Source organism: Alligator mississippiensis, chromosome 5 (assembly GCF_030867095.1).
Source record: "Alligator mississippiensis isolate rAllMis1 chromosome 5, rAllMis1, whole genome shotgun sequence".
Taxonomy (NCBI): Eukaryota; Metazoa; Chordata; order Crocodylia; family Alligatoridae; genus Alligator; species Alligator mississippiensis.
Genome location: NC_081828.1, coordinates 54,364,063 through 54,389,295, shown reverse-complemented (window position 1 = coordinate 54,389,295; position 25,233 = coordinate 54,364,063). Strand labels below are relative to the sequence as shown.

At 40.0% G+C, this 25,233-nt stretch overlaps 1 protein-coding gene and 1 non-coding gene across 3 annotated transcripts in view; both read right to left on the bottom strand.

The window, feature by feature from the left end:
• The window catches only part of RGL1 (ral guanine nucleotide dissociation stimulator like 1), a 121,813-nt gene extending 97,281 nt beyond the window's left edge, over window positions 1-24,532 (bottom strand). For both annotated transcript variants that reach the window (XM_006260627.4, XM_014596055.3), the window contains exons 1-2: window positions 24,344-24,532; window positions 23,207-23,317 (exon numbers count right to left, since the gene is read on the bottom strand). In XM_006260627.4, the coding sequence (XP_006260689.2) occupies window positions 23,207-23,317; window positions 24,344-24,370 (138 nt within the window). In that variant the 5' untranslated portion in view covers window positions 24,371-24,532. The remainder of the gene's footprint in view (window positions 1-23,206; window positions 23,318-24,343) is intronic.
• On the bottom strand, window positions 14,317-14,499 carry LOC132251090 (U2 spliceosomal RNA). Its single transcript, XR_009462889.1, has one exon. It is a non-coding gene; the product is annotated as a U2 spliceosomal RNA (small nuclear RNA).
• Window positions 24,533-25,233: the final 701 nt, after the last annotated feature.

Genomic DNA, 25,233 nt, shown 5'->3' with positions numbered 1-25,233 from the left:
AAAGGGTTACAAACCAGTATCTCAAATTAATCTAGAAGCTTTTGAGTGCAGTACTGCACATTTGAATCTGCATTGTAAAATGCCTAGAACATGACTGGGTCCTATAAAACAAGAAATCCCCCAGCTCCTCTGCAGTCTCCTCTTTAAAGGAAGCATGTGTCAGAAACTGTCAACTAATGACTGACTGTGCTATTCCCATTGGTCCTACCAAAAGAGGGGACAACAAAGATGTAGAGTTCTTCATTTCCAAGAAATGGCTTCATTTTAAAAAGGCTCTAGAGGGGATGCAGGGAACTACAGACCAACGAGCCTAACTTCTGTTCCTGGAAAACTGGTAAAAGCAATAATAAAAAAATTATTCGTCAGCACATGGATGAACATGACTTGCTGGGGAGGAATCAAAATGGCTTTGTCAAAGGAAAATCATGCTTCACCAAGCTACTAGAGTCCTTTGAAAGATGTCAATACGCAGGTGGATCAGGCAATCCAGTTAACAGTATATTTGGACTTCCAAAAAGCTTTTGACAAGGTTCCCCATCAGAAGCTCTTAATTAAAATAGGTAGTCATGGGGTTACTGGGAATGTTCATTCATGGATTAGAAATTGGCTCAAAGACAGAAAGCAAGGACTGAGTATAAATGGTCAGTATTCAGGATGAAAAGAAGTAAACAGTGGGGTCCCCCAGGGATCTGTGTTGGGACCAGTGCTGTTTAACATATTCATAAATGACCTGGGAAAGGGGGTGAATAGTGAAATGGCCAAATTTGCAGATGAAAAAGTTATTCAAAGTGGTAAAGACTGAGGAACTACAGAAGATTCTTGCATGATTGAGCAAATGGGCAACTAATGGCAGATGAAATTTGTGTAAAGTGATGCATGTGGATAAAAATAACTCAAACTATACCTACACTATCATGGGCTCTGCATTAGTTGTTCCCGCACATAAAATAGATCTGGGAGTCACTGTAGACAGTTCTCTAAAAACATCAGCTCAGTGCTCTGCAGTAGGGCTGTGTGAAACAGCGCTTTTTGTTTTGACTTCTGTTTTGCTGTTTCAATGGGACAGTGTTTTGTTTCAAGTTTCATGTAGTTTCAAAGCACTGTTCCGTTCTGCTTCGTCAAAACTGTTTCGACGTTTCGCCCACAGGCTATAATGGGGAAGCACAAAACTGCCTATAACTTTGTCATTTCTTGCCTGATTCAGAGGGTAGCCCCTTCTGAGGCCATGAAGCCTGCCAAGTTTCAAAGAGATAGGTGCAGGGGTTTCTGAGAAACTGCACCTCAAACACTTCAGAGCTAAACTTGTGTCACTTGTAAGTGTGAAACCACAGAGAAAGCTCAGTTCAAACAATGCTTTTTTGCTGTTTTTCTGTCCCTCCCCCAGAGCACTGGGATTGGAAGGAACCTCAGGGAAGGCTCACAGTCATTGGCCAGCTACAGGTCAATATCAGAGCAGTCCTTTCCCCCTCTTCCCCTTCCCTCTCCTTAGTTTCTCTTTAGCTTCAAGCAAGCCCAGCTTTGAAACTCAAAACATTTCAAAACTTTTGAAACGTTTCAACTGACCTCGTTTCATTTCAAGGATGTTTCGAAGCTTTTCATTTCATTTAAATTTTGCTGTTTTGAGCTTGAAACAAGTTGAAAAATTGTCGAAATGAAACAGCCAGTGAAATTTCACACAGCCTTACTCAGCAGCCATCAAAAAGCACACAAAATGTTAGTGCTTATTAAGAAGGAAATTCTAAACAAAACGGAAAGTCCTATTCAGTTTAGAAAAGAGATGCTTGAGGGAATACATGAGAAGGGTTTACAAAATACTAAATAGCAAAGGGAAGACAAATACGGATTTATTATTTACTGTCTCTCACAATCCAAGAACTAGGGGTCACAAAATAAAACCAGTACATAATAAACATAAAACTAACAAAAGGTAGGTTTGGTTTTGGTTTTTATTTTCCACGCAGCATGTAATTAAAGTGTGGAACTCACTGGCACCAGATGTTGTGGAAGCTGACAATTTAGCCAGATTCAAAAAGGGATTAGACAAATTCTTGGAGGAAAGGGACATCAGCAGCTATTAAGCATGACATGGGCGACTGGTGCCACCTTAGTCAGGGGGGGCACATGCCCCCCGCTCCCCATCCCACTGACCGGAGATGGGGTCCCCCGCAGGGCGATCCTGCAATCCAGGGGGGGTCCCCCACAGGCAATCCTGCAGTCCCAGGGGAGGGTGTTCCTGTGGTCCCAGGGGCCTGCGGCCAATTGCTGCACTGGCTGCAGCCACTTCCAGGAGTGGCTCTGGCTGCTTCTGGAAGCAAGCGACAGCTGATTGCTACAGCCACTCCCAGAAGCAGCTGCAGCCACTCCCAAAAGTGGCTGCAGTGAGCGCAGTGATTGGCCAGTGCTTGCAGGGGGGTTACTGGCGTTCCTGTCCACTCCCCCACCCATCACCTAAGCGGTGAGTGTGGCTGTCAGAGTGTGCACCAGCGCTCTCAGGGGGTGCACGTGCACCTCATGCACCCCCTACACATCGCCCCTGGAGCATGGTATGGGAGTTAGGAATACAGCCTCTGAATCAGACCTTCCTAGAACTTAAATGCTGGAGGATGCAAGTGAGAGAGGAACAGTAGAAAAACTCCCTGGTCATACCCAGTTCACTGTCCCTCAAGATCCACTCTCTGTCACTGTGAGACAGGATATTGGGCAAGACGGACACAGAGTCTGACTCGGTAAACATCAGTTCTTATGTTATGTTCCTGAAATCCATCATCCAGTCCAGCTTTACTCTAGGAGCTCACTTTTTCCTAAGCTAAGCAAGCTCCTGTCACAAGAATATATGAAAGGGTCATGAACAAATTTTAAAAATCAATCATAAAAACTTTAAAAATGGATTCGGCTTTAAAAGAGGAAAACATGGGAAACCGTGGCTTTTCCCTTGCAGCCTGGCAGAGTTCCAGCCTGCAAGGGGCTGCTTGGGGCCCCTCAAGCCCCACATTCCCCAAACACTGGAGAGCTGGGGCCTGGGTCAGGAGTGAGGGGCATCGGGTCCTGGTACAGAAAAGGTTGAGAACCACTGCTTATTCCCATTATCCTCAAGGTGATAAAACACTAATGATGATTACATTGATTGTACAGGACATATTGAGAGATGTTCCAGGAAAGAGCCCTGCTCTCCTTGCTGAGGCAGAACTCCAGCTGCAGGAGCTTGCTCCCAACTTACATATAGAAACAGAAACTTTGGTACAGATTTATTTTTGTGCATGTGGTACTATTATATCAATACCAGAGAAAGGTGAAGAAAGCCTGTTTAGCTTATCAAGTCCTTTCCCAGAACTGGTCCTGCCCATAAAACAAATACAGACATCAGCCAAGAAGGACTCAGTGAAGCACTTTACAAGGAGTTTTGCATGCAAGATGCTATACCAACATATACTGAAATCTAATTCTAATCTCCTAGCCACAAACAGCATTTATTGCAGGGGATAGTTTTCCCTAGGTTTGCACACTTCTGTCCTGTTGCAGAAATTATCACTAACTATAGTTAGAATGTGTTAATGTAACCAATTCAAAAATCACACTATTTTATTGAAACATTCAACCCCCCTCCCCACCACCAGATTCATTCTACTCAAGAAAGTATATATTTTTGTAGTATTTGTATTTCTGGGTGCTCCAAAACTGCAATAAATTTCCCCAGGAAAAGAAAAAAAATGCAACATTTATTTATGCTAATCATCATTTCATTTGGTAGAAACAAAGAAAGTACTGTGCAAGACTGTAAACAATACAGCTGAATTTAAGACGGATTTAAAGATGCTGCAAGTAATAATTAGATTGCATAATTAAAGTATAAACAAATATTATGTAAGTCAATATAACTTGAATGGATCAATGGCTTTGCTTTCAGATAGCAAAGCTTTCTTAAACAGTATGCAGTATTGTCCAGAACAGATTGAAAAATAAAAAGATACTACTCAGGAAATCAGTGTAAACTTCTATTGTATCCAATGTAAATAATGAAGCAGGAGTGGCAAATTTTCAGTGAATGGAGAGCTAGAAAATAAAACTGTGGCTGGGGTGAGATGAAATGGATTATGAAAGTGGAGGAAATGTTTAGCAGGGGACTGTATACTCACATTTTGAGTTAAACTGAGCTGGCAACATGCAGCATTTAATTGGGGAAAAAATAAAAGGATAATTGTTATGGAGTTTGATATCAGTTACTTAAAACAGGCTCCCTGCTGCCAGATTTCTTTAGTTTAAGAAAGAAAAACAGGTCATCATTAAAGATTTTTTTCAAGTATAAGCATAAATAAAAGATCTGTATAACATTATACGCCTCATTTCAGTCACATTTTTTTTACTGCCTTTGGTCTGTAGCAGCAAGTGATCTCTCAAGGGTGGGGCTGAAGCAAAGAAAGTAATAAAGATCATGTTGCCCAATATAAAAAATTACCAGCTTGAACATTTCTTTAAAACACAAACGGTCCAAACATACCTGTTCAATAATTAACATGATAAAAGTGCAATTTAGCTTACTTAACTAATCATCACAGCCAATCTGATTGTACAGACTCTTAGGATTCTTGCCTCCAATGAATAAAATTTTTTTTTGCATAAATACAGACAGACAACATACACACAGAGTATCTATATATCTGCTGTAGCTTTCTTATATACATATCATACATACTGGGGTAATGCTTATGCACTAAATTCAATAGGCAAATGATAAATTGCACAGTCACTTGGTAAGTAAGTACTGCTTACCTGTGGAAATCATAACATATTTATGATTGCACCACTCAGCTGCTAACACATCTCCTCAGGGATCAGGCCACATCAGTTTACTGCAAATTGGTTACTTCAGTTAAGCCAGTACAGAACTCAGTGAAGATGTTCTTATTTCAGTTTAAGACAGGCTTACATAATTTAGTTGATACATACATGTGTATGCAACTATGTGATGGCAAGTAGTGGGAGTGCAAAACAAGTGTGGCTTACATGCAAAGGGGAAGATGGCAAGAAAAGCAGCTAACATGAAGGTGTAAGATATAGCAGGTGCTCCATTCATGACATCTTACTTCCTCCTGTAAGGTTTTTTAAGTATACAGCAGGCATTAACAACATAACAGGGTTCCTCTCATCTCTGCTCTACCACTTTTTGCCAATTGATGTTTTTCTAACTACAGAATTGTTTTGACACACAGAGGAATGTGGCTTAAATAAGTGTGCAAGAGATCATTCACATTTTGTATAGTAAATGGAGCCAGCAGACTCAGGAAACAGCCAGCATCAGTCTTGAGCACTCAATCAGAGGAAATAACTGGAATTTTAAAGAGTAAGAAACTTGATTTTCAAATGAAGTGCATCATTCTTTTAAGTTTCCAACAGCACTGCAATAGCTGCTGTATTAAAATACCTGCCCCTAAGAGGCTCTTGTCTGTAAAGACATAAGGTAGGACCATATACCAATTTTTTTTTCCTTTTTAAAAATTAGACTGTCCCCTACATATCTTAGAGCTACTGCTAATAAATTGATTTCTTCTACTCATTGAAGCAGTAATGAAACTGTGAGAATCAGGTAAATTCAGAAATTTACAGACTTATGTGATCACTGATAATAATACGGTCCCCAAATCTCCTCTGATAACCTGATAGGGACATGAAAATCACAAACTACAGCATTTTAGAACAGTTCATTCAGGTGGAGGCTACTTTTGACTTAATGACTGTCACGGCAATTACCATAGTGAAAACATTAAATGCTGGTGTAGTCAAGATATAGTGGCATTCATGGGGCACTGCCTTTCCAAAGAGTTGACAACATAAGATGAGATGGTCTTTACCTATCTCAGAATACATGACTATTTTTGGAGTTCAGATAACATGGGCCAATCATTTTCAATTCCTTGGAACTATCAGGAAAAAAATAGTATTATTTCATTACATTATTATTATACCTTAGCTAACAGAGAACCGTGAATTGTGTAAGAGGGAAGAAAGAGCTGCCGAGTATATGTTTTAAGCTACTGGAGAGAAGAAAAAAAAACAAGCTAAAAAGGAAACCTCCATGGAAGATAGCAACAGCTTCAAAAAGCATGTGGGAAAGACAGACGGAACAAGTACTCAGGAGTTAAACTCACCCAGAACAAAGTAGGGTGAACTGTTAAAGGAAAATGGATGAGAGTGGCATGTAAAACAAGATCATTCAAAGGAAGTGTTTCTAAAGCCTACACCTTATTAGTGTCATTGTGGTTCAGTGGGTAACATTTTTAGCTCTGACCCATAGTTTGTGGGTTCAAGATCCATGCCAGCACATGAATACACATCCTATGCTGACACAGCAGCCCTATTCCAGGGAAATGCTGTCCTTTGTTTAGCTATGTCTTTCCTTGCCTCTGGTAGGCTTAGGTATATATTAAAGGTCCAAAGGGATGCTTTAAAAACTGAGGGGATAAACCTCAGCATCTTGGCCAATGTCCTCACTCTAAACAAGACGGGTTTTAACATCCAAATCTATGCCTGCATGCAAGCTTTTGAGTGTCTTTATTTACATGGAAGTAAAGGCTTAGGGGACATGGCACCCTGGGCACACTTGTATTTTGGCACACTTTCTCTGAGTTTAAGTATGTAGTAGTATTAGCAAAAGTTTTAGAAATAAAGCCTCGGGGAGAGCTGCTGGGCTGGATCAGGAAACTCACTTCCCAGTAGGCAAACATCACTGCTGCTGTGCAAGAGCAAGGCAGTTGACTGGAGCAGGCACCACTGCCTGCATGTGTTTGGTCCAACTCCTCTTGAGCAGTGGCTGGAGGTGAGGGGAGGGTTGTCCTGGGCACTGTTCCTCCTGCCTGGAGCAGGGATCAGCTGGGGCAGGGCAGGGGGAGAGCACTGCTGTGAGTGCAGGCTGGTCACAAGTCTGTGTGAGTGGTGCCTCCCTGACCACGGTGCCCTGGGCAGTCACCCATGTTGCCCACCTGTAAGACTGGTCCCGCACGGAAGTCAGGACTGCCGACTAACTTCATCACTAGTCTGACTACACACTAACATGGCTAACTACCTCTGCTTACCTTTATCTATATGGTTACTGCACAATCTGCATGGACTCATAATAAAGATTTAATAGCATCAAGCAAGAGAAGTCTGCTCCAGTACAGAACTGTTTTCATGTAAACTATACTCCATATTAGTCTTCTTTCTCTCACTAGCATATACTATGCCATGATAATATTAAAATACTTTCATCCAAAGATTTCAAAGTTGTTAATAAGTATGGGTAAAAGCATCACAGACAAGGAACCTAAAACTGAGAGAGAGAACAATTAATTTGCACAAGAACACATAATTCAGTACCCATCAGAAACAGAATTTGCATTGATGGATTTCCAGAGTTCTCATCTAACCACTACATCATGATCTCGTCTAGTTTGATTTCAGGCCTTTTGTAGTCATGCTTTCTATAAATTTGTATACTAAGGAATTAGTCAATAAATTAATGTATCCAACATAATCAAATATGCAACAGAAAAATTTCTTCGTAGTGAATATCAGTAATATTTCTTTCATTATTTTTTTACAGTGACGGGAGATATAAAATACAGGAAGAATGGGAATGGAATTACAACTCAAATCTTATTTTTGCCTCAGTGCAATGAGCTCCATGATGTTGCCAGAGACCACCTGCACAAAATCAGTGCAAAATTAGGGCCTGACTTGATAAATCAAAATCCCCCCTCCAAAAAACCCTGCCAGGCAGCAGCTATACCATTTGATAAAGAAAAGGGGTGATCACAAGTCAGTGCTACAATGCAAAGTGGCAGAAATCTTCATATATTTGATTCCCAGGTGGAAAATACCAAGTTTGCCAATTTAATTTGTTTGCAAAATGTGTCAAAGTCAAACGACTTACCACATTCTGATGGGTAGGGGAATGGACAACAGATGGCTTAATGCAATTAAATGTAGAGAAATATAAGGAACTAGCAGGAAAATCTGTCAAAAGTATTACCCTCAAAAGGTTATGCACTACTGCACACAGATCAGGGGAAGGATTTGAGGGGTTAGAGTAGGCGGAACATTAAATCTTTCAGCACAGTGCTTAGAAGGAGCAACAAAAAAGCAAACACAATTTTGAAATGTATAAATAGCGAGTATTGAACAGAAGTCAAAGGATATTTTTCTTTCACTGCAGAAGGGCCTGATGAGGCCACATGTGGAGTGCTGTGTTCAATTCTAGCTGCCTCTTTTCTATACACAATGCCTTTTATAAAAAAAACTGGATAGGGTAAAGCAAATGGCAACCCACAGGATTCTTGGATTCATGAAACCCCTTCACAAAACAACCTGAGATTCAGGCTCAGGATGAAAAGAATACAGGACGTGGTTTCTGAGAAGCTAAACATCCAGAAATCTCATTGACCAAACATGGGGGTGCAGGTGCTCACAAGACTGAAATTGTTTTACAAGAGCCTGACATTTTCTGATCAATAAAGTTCTCTTGGTCCTTTTCATGACTGCAGGGTTGTCAGTCCTGGTGTCCACTCCAAATCCTGATGTAAGGAATTACAGTCTGCTTAGCTAAACATAAAGTTCTGTTTCCTGAAAATGGGAACAGAACATTATGGACCAGGCGCAGAGTAATTGTCATTTCAGACCCAAAGAGCCATCCTGCTTCTGACGATGACCAGAACCCAATGTTTCAGAAGAAGGTAAAACAATTCCAATAAAAGACACTATGGAATAACTAGCATATAGAGGAAAATTGTTCCTTATCCTAGGATGTTAGTGGTTGTTTTACACCATGAAGTTCAAGCATTTACCCCTCTTATATTTTTAATCTTATCTGATATAATCATGGTTGTTCTCAGGTAATTACTTATGTAATTGTTTAATCCTTTTTGAATCCTTCTAAACTGTTGGACCCAGTTACATCTTCTGACAATGAGTCCTTCAGGTTAATTATATGAGATGTGGAAAATGTCAGCGTTTTCAGTTTTAAATATGTCGCCTTTGAATACAATTGAAAATCCTCTTGAAATAAGAAGAATGGCAGCACCCAATTAGGTTCCCTACCTAATTTATTAGTTTATATTCTTTTCCCACATTCTCTTACTCAGTTCCACTATAAGACCCCAATCTTGCATATATTTACACGTATAGGCTTCTACTTAAACATGTGCGCAAGTCTTAACAGCGTAAGATCCTAAATTAGACAGTCATAATATTTTCAGCATCTCCTCTTTTAGAAATGTTTATCATGCCTGTAATCATTTTCATTTCTCAACTCTATACCTCTTCTATATTTTTTCTTTTTTTTCTCCAGATGCACTAATTGGAACTAAACCCAAACTGACTGCTTCTCATCAATGTATAACAGCATTACAATATTTTAAAGTGTTTTTCCCCCATTCACCCTCATACAGCCTAACGTTTGAGTTGTTTTAATGACTGCTGCTGTTCAGTGAACAAATATTTTCACAGAACTGTCTGTCATGAAACCCAGGGCTTCTCCCAGAGTGGCTACAATTAATTCACTTCCTGTCCTAAATTGTTTCAATGTGTTGCTGTGCATTGTTAAACAGCTGAGGTTGTATGCCATATATGTGGAGGTACTCATTTTGATAAAATACAGTCATGAATAAATAGTGCAATCATGCACCTTTGACAACAAAACCATCTCCAACAGAATTTATTCTAACATTTTTAATACTTGAGCCATTTCAAAGAACTACATTTCTTTTTTAAACAGAGGTCCCAGAAGTACTTCTTTCTCCTCTCTCCCCCTTTCCTGAAACTTATTCTATCCCACATGACACTGACAAATTATGAAACCAACCCAATTATATGCTTATAAAACATTTGCATCCCATGACACTATTTTTCATAGTCTGTCCCATGAAAATATATGGTTGTGCTGTGGAAACCATTTGAATGAAAGAGATTATAACAATGCCAGATCATTATTTCTTGAACATATTCCTTTACTTTTCTTCCAAATTGTTAGTTTTATTATGTTGTTCTGTGCCAAATAGCAGCCATGCTCCATCCCCAGTTATGGATTCATTTGGACCACAGGTAAAATGATTTTTCTCAGTATTGCTTTTGATTTTCATGGTCCAAATCCATTTCTTACTATAGCAGCATAACAATGGGTTACAAGCCCTGAGCACTGCCTTGGGGGGCTGGGGGGGTGTATCAGAATGGAGCTAGGCAGGCGTCTCACCCTCCCATCAGCACTCCCTCCTCCCTGGCATCCTGCTCTTTTGTGCAGTGGCTCCAAGTCAAGCAGTGGTGAGGACACAGCAGCAGTGGTGGCACACAACGTGCACAACGTAGGAGGGTACTGCTACTACTCAAAGCATAAAACTGTCCAGTTACTCCTGTGTCTTATTGAATATTTTTCTTACCATTACTTGGGCAATGCTCTCACAGACTTCAAGTTGAGTCTGCCTGAGAATAAGTAAAAACTGAACAATGACTTCACAACATGATATTATATGGATTAGGACCATTTATCTATTTCTGTGAAGTTTCTGAGTTTTACAAAAAGTGTTATGTAAACCCACAATAGTAACTTGGTGTCTATCCAAAGGGTAGACACAATGATCTGGGACAGAAGTTCCATAAATTGCTTTAACCTAAATCAGTTAAACCTGATACTACATCCAACCAGACTTATCTTAAACCGGTTTTGGCAATTTTGAAAGCAGTTTGTGCACACTGAACTTCTGTTCTGTTACAGTTTTAAACCAGTTCTGGATCACTTAATCTGGTTTATGTTTAACTTCTGTCCCTAGCCCGTAGGTCAGATTCTGCCTACTTAAACCAAAAGAAACGTTGTCCATTGTCTTTAACTGATCCCTGACAGATGTAATATTTTGCATCCAATTGAAACCTTCTAATGTTCTGAGTTAGAAGTAGAGCTTGAGTTAAGTTAGTGATTTACAAACTACACTACTGTTCTGATGACTGTAACAAGCTATTCTGTAATATTTGCTGATTGATATATGCAGATTACTTATATCTTCCCTCTCATTTGCAGATTATTAGAAAGTTTCCTTCTTGTTTGATATTTGACAGATTTCTAAATAACTAATAATAAAAGTCAAGTTTAAAACCTGTAATTTACAGGTTGTCACTCTTATCTTTAATTAACTTTTCAAAGGCCACATTTTCAAGCCAAAGGCATTTTACATACTCACAGTATTACAATCTATTTGTAAAATGAAGACCTCATAACCAAACTGTAAACTAATAGTTTCTCCAGGGCTTTTCCCTTTACAGTGTCTCAATTCAGCTCATATGAAGTTTCTCTTAGGCTTTCCGATGACACATAACTGCACTGTTTGCCAACATTTCTTAAACTGAACAGTGACCTAGATCTTATAACATTCTGAAAGAAAATGGTAATTTCCTTTCTGAGTGAATTAATTTTTTTCTTCAGTTTATCTCGTCTTAAGAAAAAAACAGGATACAATTAGATTATGTTAACAACTACACAACTATTACTACTTAAGACCACTTGACAAAAACACTATAGGCAGGCAAGAACCTCATACCACACGCAAAAGATACTGTTGGTAGATTAAACTATAGACCACTTAAGAAAGATTCCAAGTGGAGTTCAAGTATGAAGCAAGGTGTTACTATGGTCTTGCATAGTTACTATCATCTTGCATGGTATGGCACAGAGCTGGGTTTAAAGTATGCCAGAATTAATTCTCTGAAGTCACACTACCAATCTGACCTTTAACTTGATTCTTTACAGGAACCATTGCTGCAAGAATAAATAAGGACAACTTAAGGAAATGTATGAAGTGAACATTCTAGGTGGTGGCAAGATATTCATTTTCTACTGCAAGGCCTCCTTGCCTCTTTTTTCATGGTTAGCTCTTCGAACTGCAGGAAGAGGAAGAGACAGGAAAGAGCAGTTTCTGTGCTCACAGCACAGGGACTGCAGTGATTGTGTGATATTGAGCATCACAGCCCTAACACTGTAATACATGGAGGGGGACTTCCTGCTTAGCTCCCTATCGTATATGGCCATGCAAGGCCCCTAGCCCAAAATATTAATTAGACTATGAGTCACTTCTCCAATCCCTGCCAACCCTGATTAGTCAGGATTCTGCAGAATCTGACCATGCTGATACCATGCCATGAAGCTGCGGCTTGGTTACCATGCTGGCAACAAGGTTGCCAACTTTGCTTCTCATTTCAAATGCTACATAATCTTAGACTTTTTGAATGAGGAAAATATTGCAAATGTTTCCCTCTATTGAAAACAGTGGTTAAGCTCTACCAACCATAATAGCTACGTTTGGAGATCTAGCATAGGCTGATCATCAGTAGACCAATTAGACATTCTCTGAACATGTTTACATGACATGGTATCTAAACTACTACTGGCAGCTGATGTAACCTAGGGTTACACCACGAAGTTAGGGTTCACAATGGATTCAATTGGCAGCAGTGGGAAAATATAACAGACTCTTCCTTACATAGACAAGTTAATGTAATATATAAATAAAATGGCCAAATTTTCAAACCTGGATACCTAAAGTTGGGCACATAAATCTAGATTTAGGCACCTTGCTCTGCAATCAAATCTGTAGATGTTCTGAGCAATCCCAGCTTCTACTGACTTCAAAATAAAGGAGCCCACTACCTCTGAACATTTGTATCTGTTTAGATCCCCCAAATATGGATTTAGGGACACCTACACACATGCCAGACATCTGCTCCAACACGTGCTAATTAGCACACACAGGAGCAGACTCAATGGAGTCTGCTAGAACGAGGTAATTATCATGCTCCAACAGCCTCCACATCACGTGTATTCACTGTCCCTGCACTTCAAAATGGCAGCAGTGGTGCTTTAATTAAAGCTCATCGGACGAGCTTTAGTTAAAGTGCTCCCGCCACCACCATCATTTTGAAGTGCAGGACGCTGAACATACATAACGCTAAAGACTGCTTTAATGAGAGCAGTTCTTGGAGTCAATCTAATTAAAGTGCCCCCACCTCCATCCCGCAGCATATGTAAAGACACCCTGAGTGCCTGCCATCACACACCCAACTTGAAAATCTGGTGGAAAGAACTCAACTTCAGTCCCACAGAAGCAGTTTATTTTCAGAGGATAAGAAAGCATCCCGAGGGCACCAACCAGAGCTCCAATCCTTCTGGTTATCTTTTTTAACATCACTTTTCAGATTAAAACTTTTCAGACTAAAACTTTTCAATTTAAAAAGAAAATCAATGAAAGAGCCCCAATCCCTCCTATTCCTTTCTTTTCCATTCTCAACATGCCTATTTGGAGGAGAAGTCGGGAAAGTATTTCTCTCACTATAGGCTGGAATCCAGCCTGGTTTCCATTGGGATACTGCCTGTCAGCTCCACGGGAACTATTTTGTCAGCTTTGCCAAATCATCATCAAAACTACACCCTCCAGCTTCTGCCTTCAACTGAGCAGCGGAGACAGACTGCAGGAATCTGATACCAATGATTCTGGCTCACTCAGAAGTGACCCAGATGCAGTAAGTAATAAGCCAGGGACAAAACAGCATGCGGCGAAGCAGTGCATGGTTTACTGTGCCAAGCCCTGGCCTGCTGGGTGGGCTAGGAAGCTGCACTCGACAAGAAAATTCAGGACTTTAGAGTGGGTAGAAGATGAAAGGAAATCTTGGAACTGCCTGGAAGAGTCTATCAAAGGATAAGGATGGGCTCAGAAGGAGCCTGCGCTCAGGAGAAATGAAGCTCTGCGTGTTCCTAAAGTTGGATGACTTCAAACACCATTTAAATGTTAATCCACCCCTCAAAGGCAGAGGCTGGCAAGATAAAAATTCAGACTTATCTTTCCAGATGTTTTTAAAGGCACCACAGAGGGGGTTAATGGGCACAAATGGACAGAGCTGCACCTGAAACAAAACATTACTGTTCCAATTAAGCACACTGTCATATCCAGCATTTTTATGCGTGAAAGGAAACACAAGTTTCTTAGAAACTATATGTTTGTCACTGACAGTATTTGGTAAATATAATACTCCAAAACTGTTCAAAACCAACACAAAACTGAAAGTGGCTAGGCCTGTAATTAAATTACCCTGCCACTACAATTAATCTTCATTTCATGTTTAGGCTATGATCTAAAAGTACATTCAACCGCATACACAATCCAACAATATCAGAGAGACCTTGAGACGCACTGGCTTGAAATAAAAACACCTGTAAAAATGAGCCTTCTGGCCAAAAGCTTAGCTGTGGCCAGGAAAAAGAAAGAAAGAAAGAAAGAAAGAAAGAAAGAAAGAAAGAAAGAAAGAAAGAAAGAAAGAAAGAAAAAGAGGCACTGCAATACCGGGCCGATTCGTGGAGGGGCTGGAGCAAGCTCTGAGGCCCGCTCCCGGCACCAAAAATGCGTTTAATGCGTCGGTCCTCACATCGAGGACGTATCAGCGATTAAACTGATAAGAACAGATACTACACTTGATCGAATTCACGAAAACTTTGCATTTTGAAAATAAATGTTGTAAAACAAGCTGAATTCTACAGAATGGGACATTGCACTCAGTCTCAATGGTCAAGTGTACAGAACTTCCTATCATCTTAACATGCAAAAGTGATCTGTTAAGAGTACACCAAGTACACTAGGGTCTGCCACCCACCAAGAAATCAAAAAACATATGACTCCATGGTTGTCGCAAAGCTTAGCAAGGTGCAGGCAAAGAGCTTCATATGGCTAATCTCTCCTACAAGTACCTGGGAGTGTTTTCCACACCAGGCTGCACACCCAAAGCAAGATGCTTCCATTCCAGTGCAGTATCTGGACCCATTCTTCTTCACTCCCTGAAAGAGCACAACGAAGTGATGTAGCTGCTCCTGCCTGAAAGTATCCTTCTTTGAGTGCCAATGCCCAGCTGGCTTGCTCCTTCCATGGCAGGATGAAACAAAACAAATTAGAGGTGCTATTTTATTCCCTTTCTGGTCATCTAAGTGTCCAGATTTGAACATCAACATGGCATTTCTTGTTATATAAGTGCTAAAAATGCTGCTTAGGCACAAGTAGGAATTCTATTCCTGGTCACAGCAGGCAGAAAAGCCTGTGCGCATAAAAATGGTGCACATGCGTAGACTGAGAATGTGCAGTGAATACAAAGTGAGTGGGAAGTGGGGGAAGAGCACAATCATATCTTTGCCCCTACTAGCTAAGGCACCCACCTGGTAAGGCAGAGGACCTGGGCTCTAGGACACCCTCACCCAGAGAAGGTTTGAACCTGTCTTTTAAGGATAGCCAACTAACCACCATGCCACAGGTCAGATATTATCCAAGACTGTCTCCAGTACTCCTTTTGAAGCCAGGCCCCAGGGCAGCCATGAGATAGAGATAAGTAAGACCATAAGGTCTGGAAGATAAGTGATAGCAGAAGATGTATGGCTCAGTGAAAAACCATGCTGGGCTGGAGAGGGAGAGGGGGCTTGAGCCCTTGCCCCCACTGCAGAAGAAACTTGCCTCCTGTCTTGCCCTCAATCCATTTTTTCCAAAGACTATATTAAAGGCAAGGAGTAGCAGTCCAGCTTCGTAAGAAGCACTGAATAAGGGTTTGGATAATGCCATGCCTATGGCATGATCATTCTAGTGCCACACTAAGAAATCAGAGAGACCCAAACTGAAGCTCCCTCTGGGTGGGAAGGAGGCCTAGAATCCAGGTCATCTATCAATCCAAGGTGAGTGCCTTAGCCACTTAGCTACAGCGTGGAAAAATATGATAAAAGCCTCCTGCTTCCCCTGATAGACATCTCTCATCTGTTCTTGAGTCTAAGTCCTGCTAGTCATGGGTTTTGGTCAATAACATTTTTGGGCCTTAGACACCACTACATATCTACAAGATGACTAGGCAGCCAGGAATAAAGGTCACTTTTACCCATGCTCTGGGGGAAGAGGGGGACACTTTAATTACAGCACTAAAGCATCTTGTGTATCAGCATCCCCATGCTTAAAAATGGTGGCAGAGGTGCTTGAACTAAAGCTCGCTAAATTAGTTTTATGAACTTTAGTTCAAGTAACCCTGCTGCCATTTTTAAGTGCAGGGACACTGATACTTGGGAGGCTGCTGGAGCACAGTAATTACCACGCTCCAGCAGACTCGATTATTCAAGTCTACTCTGATGTGCTGTAATTACAGCACATCAAAGCAGTCTCTGCACTCATGTACAGGCATCCAAAATTCCTACCTGTGTTCTAGTGGCATTTTTGGCATTAAGATAGAAATGTAGCATGTAGCTAAGATAGCATGTACATAACCAAAGCTGGGCACTTACATGACCAGGAAGGGAAAAGAACATCACCCTAAATACCTACAAAGAAGCACACACAAATGTATTTTCATAGCATTTTTAAACTGCTTTTTTAAAAAGAAATTTTATCTATTTGCCAATCTCACATGTCTCTCACTGCACCTTTCTTCTACATCACAGTATCTATCCTTTTCCTTCCTCCTTACTCTTCTCTTTCCTCTACTGGTCCATTTCCCCAACCTCATTACCCTCACAATCCACCACTCTACTTGCTTCTCTTCCCCACTCCATCCTGATCTCCTCACTCTTTCCACTAGCAGATCTCAAATATCCATATCCACACTCTCCTTCACTACCTCCTCCTCATCTTTAGTGATATATACCCAATTCTGTTCTGCCCTCCCTCCATACCCATGTTCCACATCCTTTCCAGCCACCCCCTGCTCTTTCTGGCTAGCGTTCCTAGTCTCACACCCATACCCCTCTACCTTTACACTTGCCCTGCTCTTGCTGTCTCTGGAATATCTTACCCATATTTTAAAATATCTGAGACATCTACAGCATCTTCATACCTCATTTTGAAATGCAGCAGTCATCATGTTTGCCTAACCAGTCGAAGACCTCTGTTCTAAACTGGAACACAACAATTTCTTTCATTCCTGGCTCTCACAGAAATTGAATCCTTTTGTTTAAGACTGTCTCTGCACCTGGCCCCCTGCCAGGTCTTGTTTCTGTTTCTAATCATTGTTTCACTCTCTCTCTCTATCCCCCTCTTCTCATATAATCTTGATAATTCACCTAACTTCTTAGTAGCACATTTCCTTGACATTGTGTCTTCATTTGGCTTAGGAACATAGAACTAGAAGTGACCTACTTGGTCCTTGTTTTGGCCAGTGCAATCCCCTGCTATTATGGGCAACCACTTTATATATATATTTTTTTTTAAATGATCAAGCTCTATCATAAAGCTTTTTAGGATTTTGCCCCCACTAATTCAAGATGAAGGATGTTCCAGAACTTCACTGTACTGACAGTTTGAAACATTCTTCTAATTCCCATCTTAAATGCATTAATAGGAAAGTTATTCTCATTTATTCTTGTGCCAACACTGTCCCATATCTTAAATAGCTCTCTTCTCAACCTTGGGTTTTATCCCTTGATGTATATATGGAAAACAATTAGAACTCCTCTCGGCTTCCATATAGTTAGGCTACACAAACCATGCTCTTTTAGTTTCTCATATGACAGGTTCTCCATTCTCCCTGCTATCTTTCGCCACACTTGTTCCCATTTAATTTCATCTCTCTGGAGCATGGGTGATCAGAGTTATATATTATTTCCAATGAGATCCCACCAGGACTTTCTATAACAGTGTTAATACTTACAGTTTCTCCTGCAAATACCTTGCTTGATACACCAAGGAATTACATTTGCCTTTTTCACAGCCCCATAACACTGCTGGCCCACAGTCATGCTGCAGTCAGCTAATACACCCATATAGTTCTCCTTCTCTTTTGTTTTTAACTGATAAGATCCCACCTCATACCAGAAATCTGTTTTTAGTCTCAGTGGGCACATCTACATATGCGTTAATGCACCAAAAACAGGTACTAACGAAATGCTCAGTAATTGGCGCTACTGCACAGTAGCACCAGCAAACGCCTTTTAAGTGATGCTAATGCATGGTAAACTAGTTCTACTGTGCATTAGCACAATAGCACAGCTTTCTTATTTCATTTTTTTTATTAAAAATTGTGGCAAAACATTCACTTACAATTTGGGGCCAATTGTAAATTACCTATAATTTCTATTCCTCTTTTTACTGCATAGCAGCCACAATTTTGCTCTTTAAAAAGTTTTTACTATTGGTTTTGATTTCCTTTACAAGGTCTAAATAAGTGTAACTGCAGGTAATACCCACGTTATCCCTACACTTCCTGACCTCCAAACCATAGCTCCCTTTGATGGTCAGTACATTTTTTTCCATTTTTTGTAGCTTCTCAGCTTACCCCTAATATCCTTCTTCAGCAGCTTAGTATGGGGCCTTTTCTATAACTTCTTCCTCTTCATTACAGATGCAAGTTCCAGGTAGTTTGTGGGTTTTTTAATACTTTTTACACACAGAAATTCCAAGTTTCCTCTATATTCTACCAACTGAGCTTCTAATTTCAACTGATTTCACCTAAAACTTCTCTTAGCTTATCATTTTATCTTTTAAAAACAAAAAAAAAACCCCTTTGGTACAGTCCTATTTTTGTCTGTCCTTCCATTTTAAATTAAATAGAATCAACGTGTGATCACTTGAATCAAGGTCATTTTCTATGATGTCCTCAGTACTTCCTAAAAGCAAGCTTCAGGTAGCATCATCTCTTGTTGGTTCAGTCTCTGGATGGAAAAGACTGTCACCTATCACACCTATGAATATCTTTGGTTCTTCCCATCTTAATCCCATTCTTGACCTCACTTGCCTCTCCAGCTACTGTCCACCTCCTTGGCTTTTTCATTTCATTTCAGCTCATTGGACATGCTGGTTACAATAACTGCCTGGAATTCATCTCCACTAGTTTAATCTTAAATGCCCTCCAATCAAGCTACCACCATCTGCTGCAGTTCACTGAAACTGTTTCCACCATACAGTCTCTTACAACCCCTTCTTAGCTAAAGCTCAGAACCAGCAAGCCATCTTCATCTTCCTTGATATATCAGCTGTTCTTCTGGAAATCATGCCTTTCCTTGGTTTCCATAATCCTTTCTTCTCCTGCTTCTTTTTCTATCTTCCAAATCTGCCCATGATCCTCTTCTCTTTTGTCATGCTTTTCTCTTGGTAGCTGCACCCACAAACTCAAATTCAACTATCACCTCTAAGAGGATGACTCACAGATCTACTTCTCTACTCCCAATCCATCTCTTTCCATCAGAACGAAAAATCTTGACCTTTCAATGTCTCCTTGTGGACAGCCATCCACTCCAAATAAGACAACCCTTCTTAATTTCCAATTCCAATACCATCATCATCCATGCTATCATTCAGGCCTGGGGAGTATCTTTGACTCAGTCCTCTTGCTAGATCCTCACATTTAGTACAAAATGTAGATATTGCCAAGATTCCTATTGCCAAAAGATTGTAAGATACATCTTTTCCTATCCATCCATACAGGTGAAACTTGTGTCCCAATTACTACAATGTCTTTTTATCTGGCTTTGATAAGTACCATCTTTCCCCGCTTGCATCTACTTAGGATGCCACTTCATATCTCATTCTCCTAGTCTATGCTTTCACTGTACCTCTCACCCTGTATCATACCAAAGATAAGCTACTTGTATTTCAATTTCAACACCCTTTGTGCGTATTCCCACCCTGCCTGTCATTTCTCACATTGACTCTGACCTCCAACTGGCTCATGATGCCAGCCTCAATCACCCATGTCTTAAATTTTCAAATGAGCATCTTTGTACTTTTCTCCATTTTCCTCCTCTAGCTTGGGAAAACTCTCCATAAACATTCACAGAAGGACCACCACTATCCCCCTTCAAGGTCCTCTTCAAAATCTTTCCTTTGCTATGTCCAAAACACTCTTGACAAGTTACTCAGTTAGGTTCCTGCTGGCTGAGACCACTGTCTATCATGCTGACCAGTAGTCTCATTGTTTCCTTGTGCTCTCCAGACTGTCTGCATCCATCTGTTGTCTCTTTTCTTATGCTTAAATTGTAAGCTCTTTTTGATCAGGACTATATGTTTGTGTTTGTCCAGTGTCTATCTCAGTGGTTTCACGGTACATGACTAGAGCACTGAAGTGCTATAATAATATCAATAATTAAAAAAGTAAAAGATATCATAGTAGCATCTAAGACAAAATCCGATAGCTAAAACTTATAATCTTGGGAAGGTTCATATGGTATCTCTTCATATCCTTGAATGAAGGATATTTTACTATGTATAGTTTATTGCTAAAAAAAACTAAGGAGTTTGATGCTAATGTACAAGCCTCCTATTTTCAAAAAGGTTAATATTATTTCAATCATTTTGGCAAACCTTTGCTTTTATAAGGCCAAGAAGTCAGCTCTTTCATGACGCTAACTGCGCAGTAGTTTCTGACTAGTTTCTGAGTAGTCAGAAACTACTGCGCAGTAGCATCACGTCACGCTTCCTGAAGTGCTACTGCACAGTAGTCATAAGCTACTGCACAGTGTCTCATGTAGACATGGCCAGAGTGGACTAAATTCATTTATGGACTCTGTTGATGCTTGAATGCTTACAATAAGCAGACATTTGCCCAAAATTTCAAGTTTGTCAACACAGTACTACTAGGCATGTCTACACAAGATGCTAACTGCGCAGTAGCCTGATACTGCTGCGCAGTAGCTTCGACTGACAAAAAAACATGATGCATACTAGCATCACAAAAAAGGCATTTGCTGGGACTACTGCACAGTAACTCGCATTACTGCCCATTTATTTAGTACTTGTTTAAACAAGTACTAAATCAGCAATTTGTACAAGTACTAAATAAATGTGTAGTAATGCCTGTACAGTAGTGTCTTGTGTAGATGTGTGCACTGTGTGGTAAGTAAAAATCTACCATGTTTGAAATAAGCAGGATTTTTACTCGTCCTTTAATATGATTCGTATGAAATTTTCAGTATGAAATCCATAGAGTTATGTCAGACATAGTATATAAATTTACCTTGATACCTACTATCCTTCATCTGAAAGAATTACAAAGCATTTACACATGTAGCATCACTGAGAGCACCCACTTTGGGGTCACTGGGTCAAATCTTCACTTTTATGAAAACTTATGGATGCTGCACAGGATATTTAAGAACCAAACACAATAAAACAGTGCTTTCAAGTCAAAAGAATGAACTTTTGCTGATGCTGTAAACTACAAGATTAAGGTCTGAGGGGACTCATGAAGGATGTGTGCACTGGGAGTAACCTAGATACTTAACACTTCCTATTTTTTAGGAATATATACAATCAGAAGGAATTACTGTATTTGTTATAAAGAATGCCCAAAGCCTGTTGGACATGTATGTCTTACTCCCACTGCCTTCAATTTAACCCTGAATCTGCAACCCAAGCAAGACTTATGTCAACTTTAGAAAGAAAGACAGCACAACACAACACTGGGAAACTCACTGACTACTGGAGGTAACTGATTTTATATAGCATTAGGAACTACAAAGCACTGGAAGGTTATAATATCCAGGTAATGAAACACATCAGCTCCTAATTTAGAAGTTTAGAAAAAACCCTTTGATAACTGTAAAAACCAGCTCTGCTTTGCAAGGCAGAATTGCTGATGGAATGCATATTAATAAATAATGCTCTGAATTAAGGCTGTTTATTGACCATGGAAACACACTGAAATCAATAACTAAAACAGGATCAGTTCCTATGCACCAGAAGAGCTTAAAATAATGTAGGTTTCAAAGTTCTTAAGGGGAAAAAGAAAGTTACAATTTTTGGTTATTTTAAAACTGACACGAGAGATTAATGCACATGAAAGATGCAAGTTTGTAAGCCCAAGGGACTATAGTCATCCATTTATAAACAAAACAGGTGCAGACTTCTGACACACAGTCTCTCTTCCCACAAATATGCTTCAGTTTTGACCTGGTGGGATGAGATATAACAATAAAAGGATAGCTCACTTTCCACACCTTACAGTACTCGGACTCTAGCTAAAACCCAGAAGACATATACCACCTAATGCCAATTGTGATAGAGATCCCTGTAATATGGACAAGAATTTATTAAGAAGAGGACTGAGATCTCCCACCCGGATTTAATGTCAAAGGAGACTGTTTAATAGTCATCACCACTAAAACGTGAAAGGTTTTGAATTTTTTGAATCACATCTATAAGACAGGGTCACTCAGACCTCTGGCAAAACCACCATATGGATGTACTGTTGATCTCCTGCAAATTTCACAAATATTTTTCCCTTACCCTGCTAAAAACAGGAGGCAGAGATGGGAAATCAGCCACTCATCACGGAAGCAGATTTGAAATAATCTGTTCTGCTTAGGACTCTGTGTACTTCTTGGAAATATGGAAAGAGGAAATACTGAGCATTATCTTTGTGCAGGACAAAGTTTGCTTATCTATCCTGACTCTGTTGTCAGCCTGGCTGCGTATTGCTGTATGCTATGGTACTTTGACAAGAACTCTTTTTTATTTAAATCTCTAAAGTATTGACCTTACATGGAGTCAGGTAAAATGTTATCCAAAATGATAAATAAATCAGACCCACCATTTATTTTGTACCTTGCATCCTGAAAAAATGTACACATACAAAAAATTTACGTCAGATCTTCAAGTTGTATAAACTGCCGTAGTTTCATTGACTTCAGTGGATTTATTCTATTTTATTTGGCCAAATCCTCAGCTGATAGTTCAGAGCCCTCCAGCCACTTACAGAATTAAACCATACATACAGGGCTTGTTTTCTGGCCCCCCTGAAGCACACCTGTCTTTGAAGTGAAACAATCCATTCCACCTAGAGGAGATGCAAGAATGGCAGCTGTGGTGGCTATCAGCCCAGCTGCTGCAACTAGCTCCTGCTGCCACCCCTGCTCTGCTACCCAAGACGTAGACCCTGGTTGTTATGCCTCTGATACAGAACAGTTTTCAGAATTAGGCTTTGGCTTAAAAATCACAAGTCTTGCAGTAAGTGCCATGAGATCCATGGCCTCAAGTGATCAAAACCCAGTTTTATGCATCTTTCAGAAGACAAAGAGTTGAGCCATAAACCTTGGTCAGGCAGTGCAGATTCCCAAGTTATTTTTTAATGCTAAAACCAGTCTTTGCTTAAAGTTAATAGCATAACTGTTTCTTTGGAATTCAGCTCATTGGGCCAGAGCTCCAAAGTCCACAAGCAATCTTCAAGATGCCACTGTGCCGGTTTTACTCACCCCTAGCCATCTTGCTCCTTTATTGGCAGCCTGTTGAATCTGCACTCTTTTGAGGGTGACATTATAAACAGCTCCTTCCTCTACCTCTTCACCCCAGTCCTGAATAGAGCTCTGCCATGGAAGGGAAAAAAGAAAGAGAAAAGGATAAAAATGGTATTTTCCCCCCTTCCTCTGCTAACCACAATCTATTCCAGCTGCTATACTGCTTAATGCAGTGCTCAGAGCAGAAGATAGGCTGTACAAAGTAAATATAACAATCAGAGCAATACAAGGCACTTTTCGATGGACACTAACAGTAGGCTGAGATATTCTTGGCAAGCTGTCCTTTCCTGTGGTATCAGGATACCCTGACTTTCCATTCAGTTATTTTTTCCAAGACTTGCACATATTTGAAATAGTTTTATAAAGTCTTTTCTCAGAGAAATAGTTTGGTCTTGATTAGTGAACTTTCCCCTCCCCCCTTTTAAAACAATTAAACTCCTTGGTTTTTCATGTATGGAAGGAACTGTACTTTTAAAAGCAGTTGAATAACTTTGAAACTTTTAAGTATTTAAAGTACAGCCATTCTTTATTTCTCTTGATGTGAGAGAACTAAAGCACTGGTGGGGGGGTATTAATATTCAGCTACAAAACTTTATAGGTTGAAGGCTTAAAGTTATAAATATTAGAAAAGCAAAAGACAAGACTCAAACTTTAATTGAAACATTTACTAAAATGATTCTCCATTTTACATTCCTCCAACTAAGCCCTCCCCCAATCCCAAATAAATAAAAACAAAAAAACCAAACCATCGTAGCTGAGCCAGAAAAGAAATCCTGAATTAATCTAAAGGGATTCAGCTAACTTCCGCTCCCTCTCCCAAATCCTTTCCTCCACTGCCCCACATTAGATACACACACAAAGTCCAATATTTTTGTAGATAAACATTTTCATAGCAGTAACACTCATCAGAGGTAATAAAGCATTATGACCAGAAAGACTTTCAAAGTGGTGCTCAGAAGACAGCAGGAGCACAGAAAAGCTGCACACAAATATGGTTCAGGCTTGCCAGATTCACTCAAAAAGAATACAGCCCAGCTATGGCACAGGGATTCTCCAGCTAGAAAGTCTGTAGAGAAATAAGGAAGCTCTAGTTACCATTTTAACTTTCCAAAACAATTTCATTCTCAGTTTCCTCTTCTCTACATGGACGGAGCATGGTGGATCCTGCTTTGAAGCAACTAGCTTTTACAATCCTCTCACACTTTCCCAGCAGAGTAGACAGCACTCTGCTTCTGTTGCTTAGCTTCTGCAGTCAATTCATGACTACAAAGAGCTGGGAGTGCAGTGCAGAGACAGACAGAGACTCCTCCCCCACCACACACTGTGCTGTGATGTAAGGTTTTCCTGTTTATGCTTATGAACTTAAACTCTCCCTTTCTAAGCTCTATTATATAAAGTTATTGTAAAATAACCCTTCAGTGCCTAGAGACTGTCCATGGTTGCGGTAAGCCTCAGAGTTTATCTTAGTTGCCTGGTAGATATCAGGTGCCAAAATAGAAACATGGTGGGTTTTTTCCCCCCTTCCTTAACTAAAAGAGACAAAGAGAGAGGAGCGGCAAAGGGGGAGGGTTAGCTACACTTCTATTATCCACTTGTGTAGACTTCTTTGAGTAATCAAATCAGAGTGACTCCAGCGAGACATTAACTGTGTAAAGCAGTCTCACCAGGAGAAGTAAGTGGACAAAAATGACACCTCGATATGTTAAAGACTTTAGAATTGACAACCATTCAAAATGGATCATTGTAACAATACACTGATCTGATGGCGGGACAGGGATGTTTCCCAAAACTTTGCTTAAAAATAATATTAGATACAAGGTGTTTTTAAGACTCAAATTCCAGCAACATGAGACTTGGGAGGTAAAGTTTCCAAACTTCCATATCTTTTAAGGAAACTCCTCAAAGATTTTTAGTGTTGATCCTCATTTTGTTGAAATACAGTTATGTTTATGTATCCAACTCAGTAAATGTACATTGTACTTTAC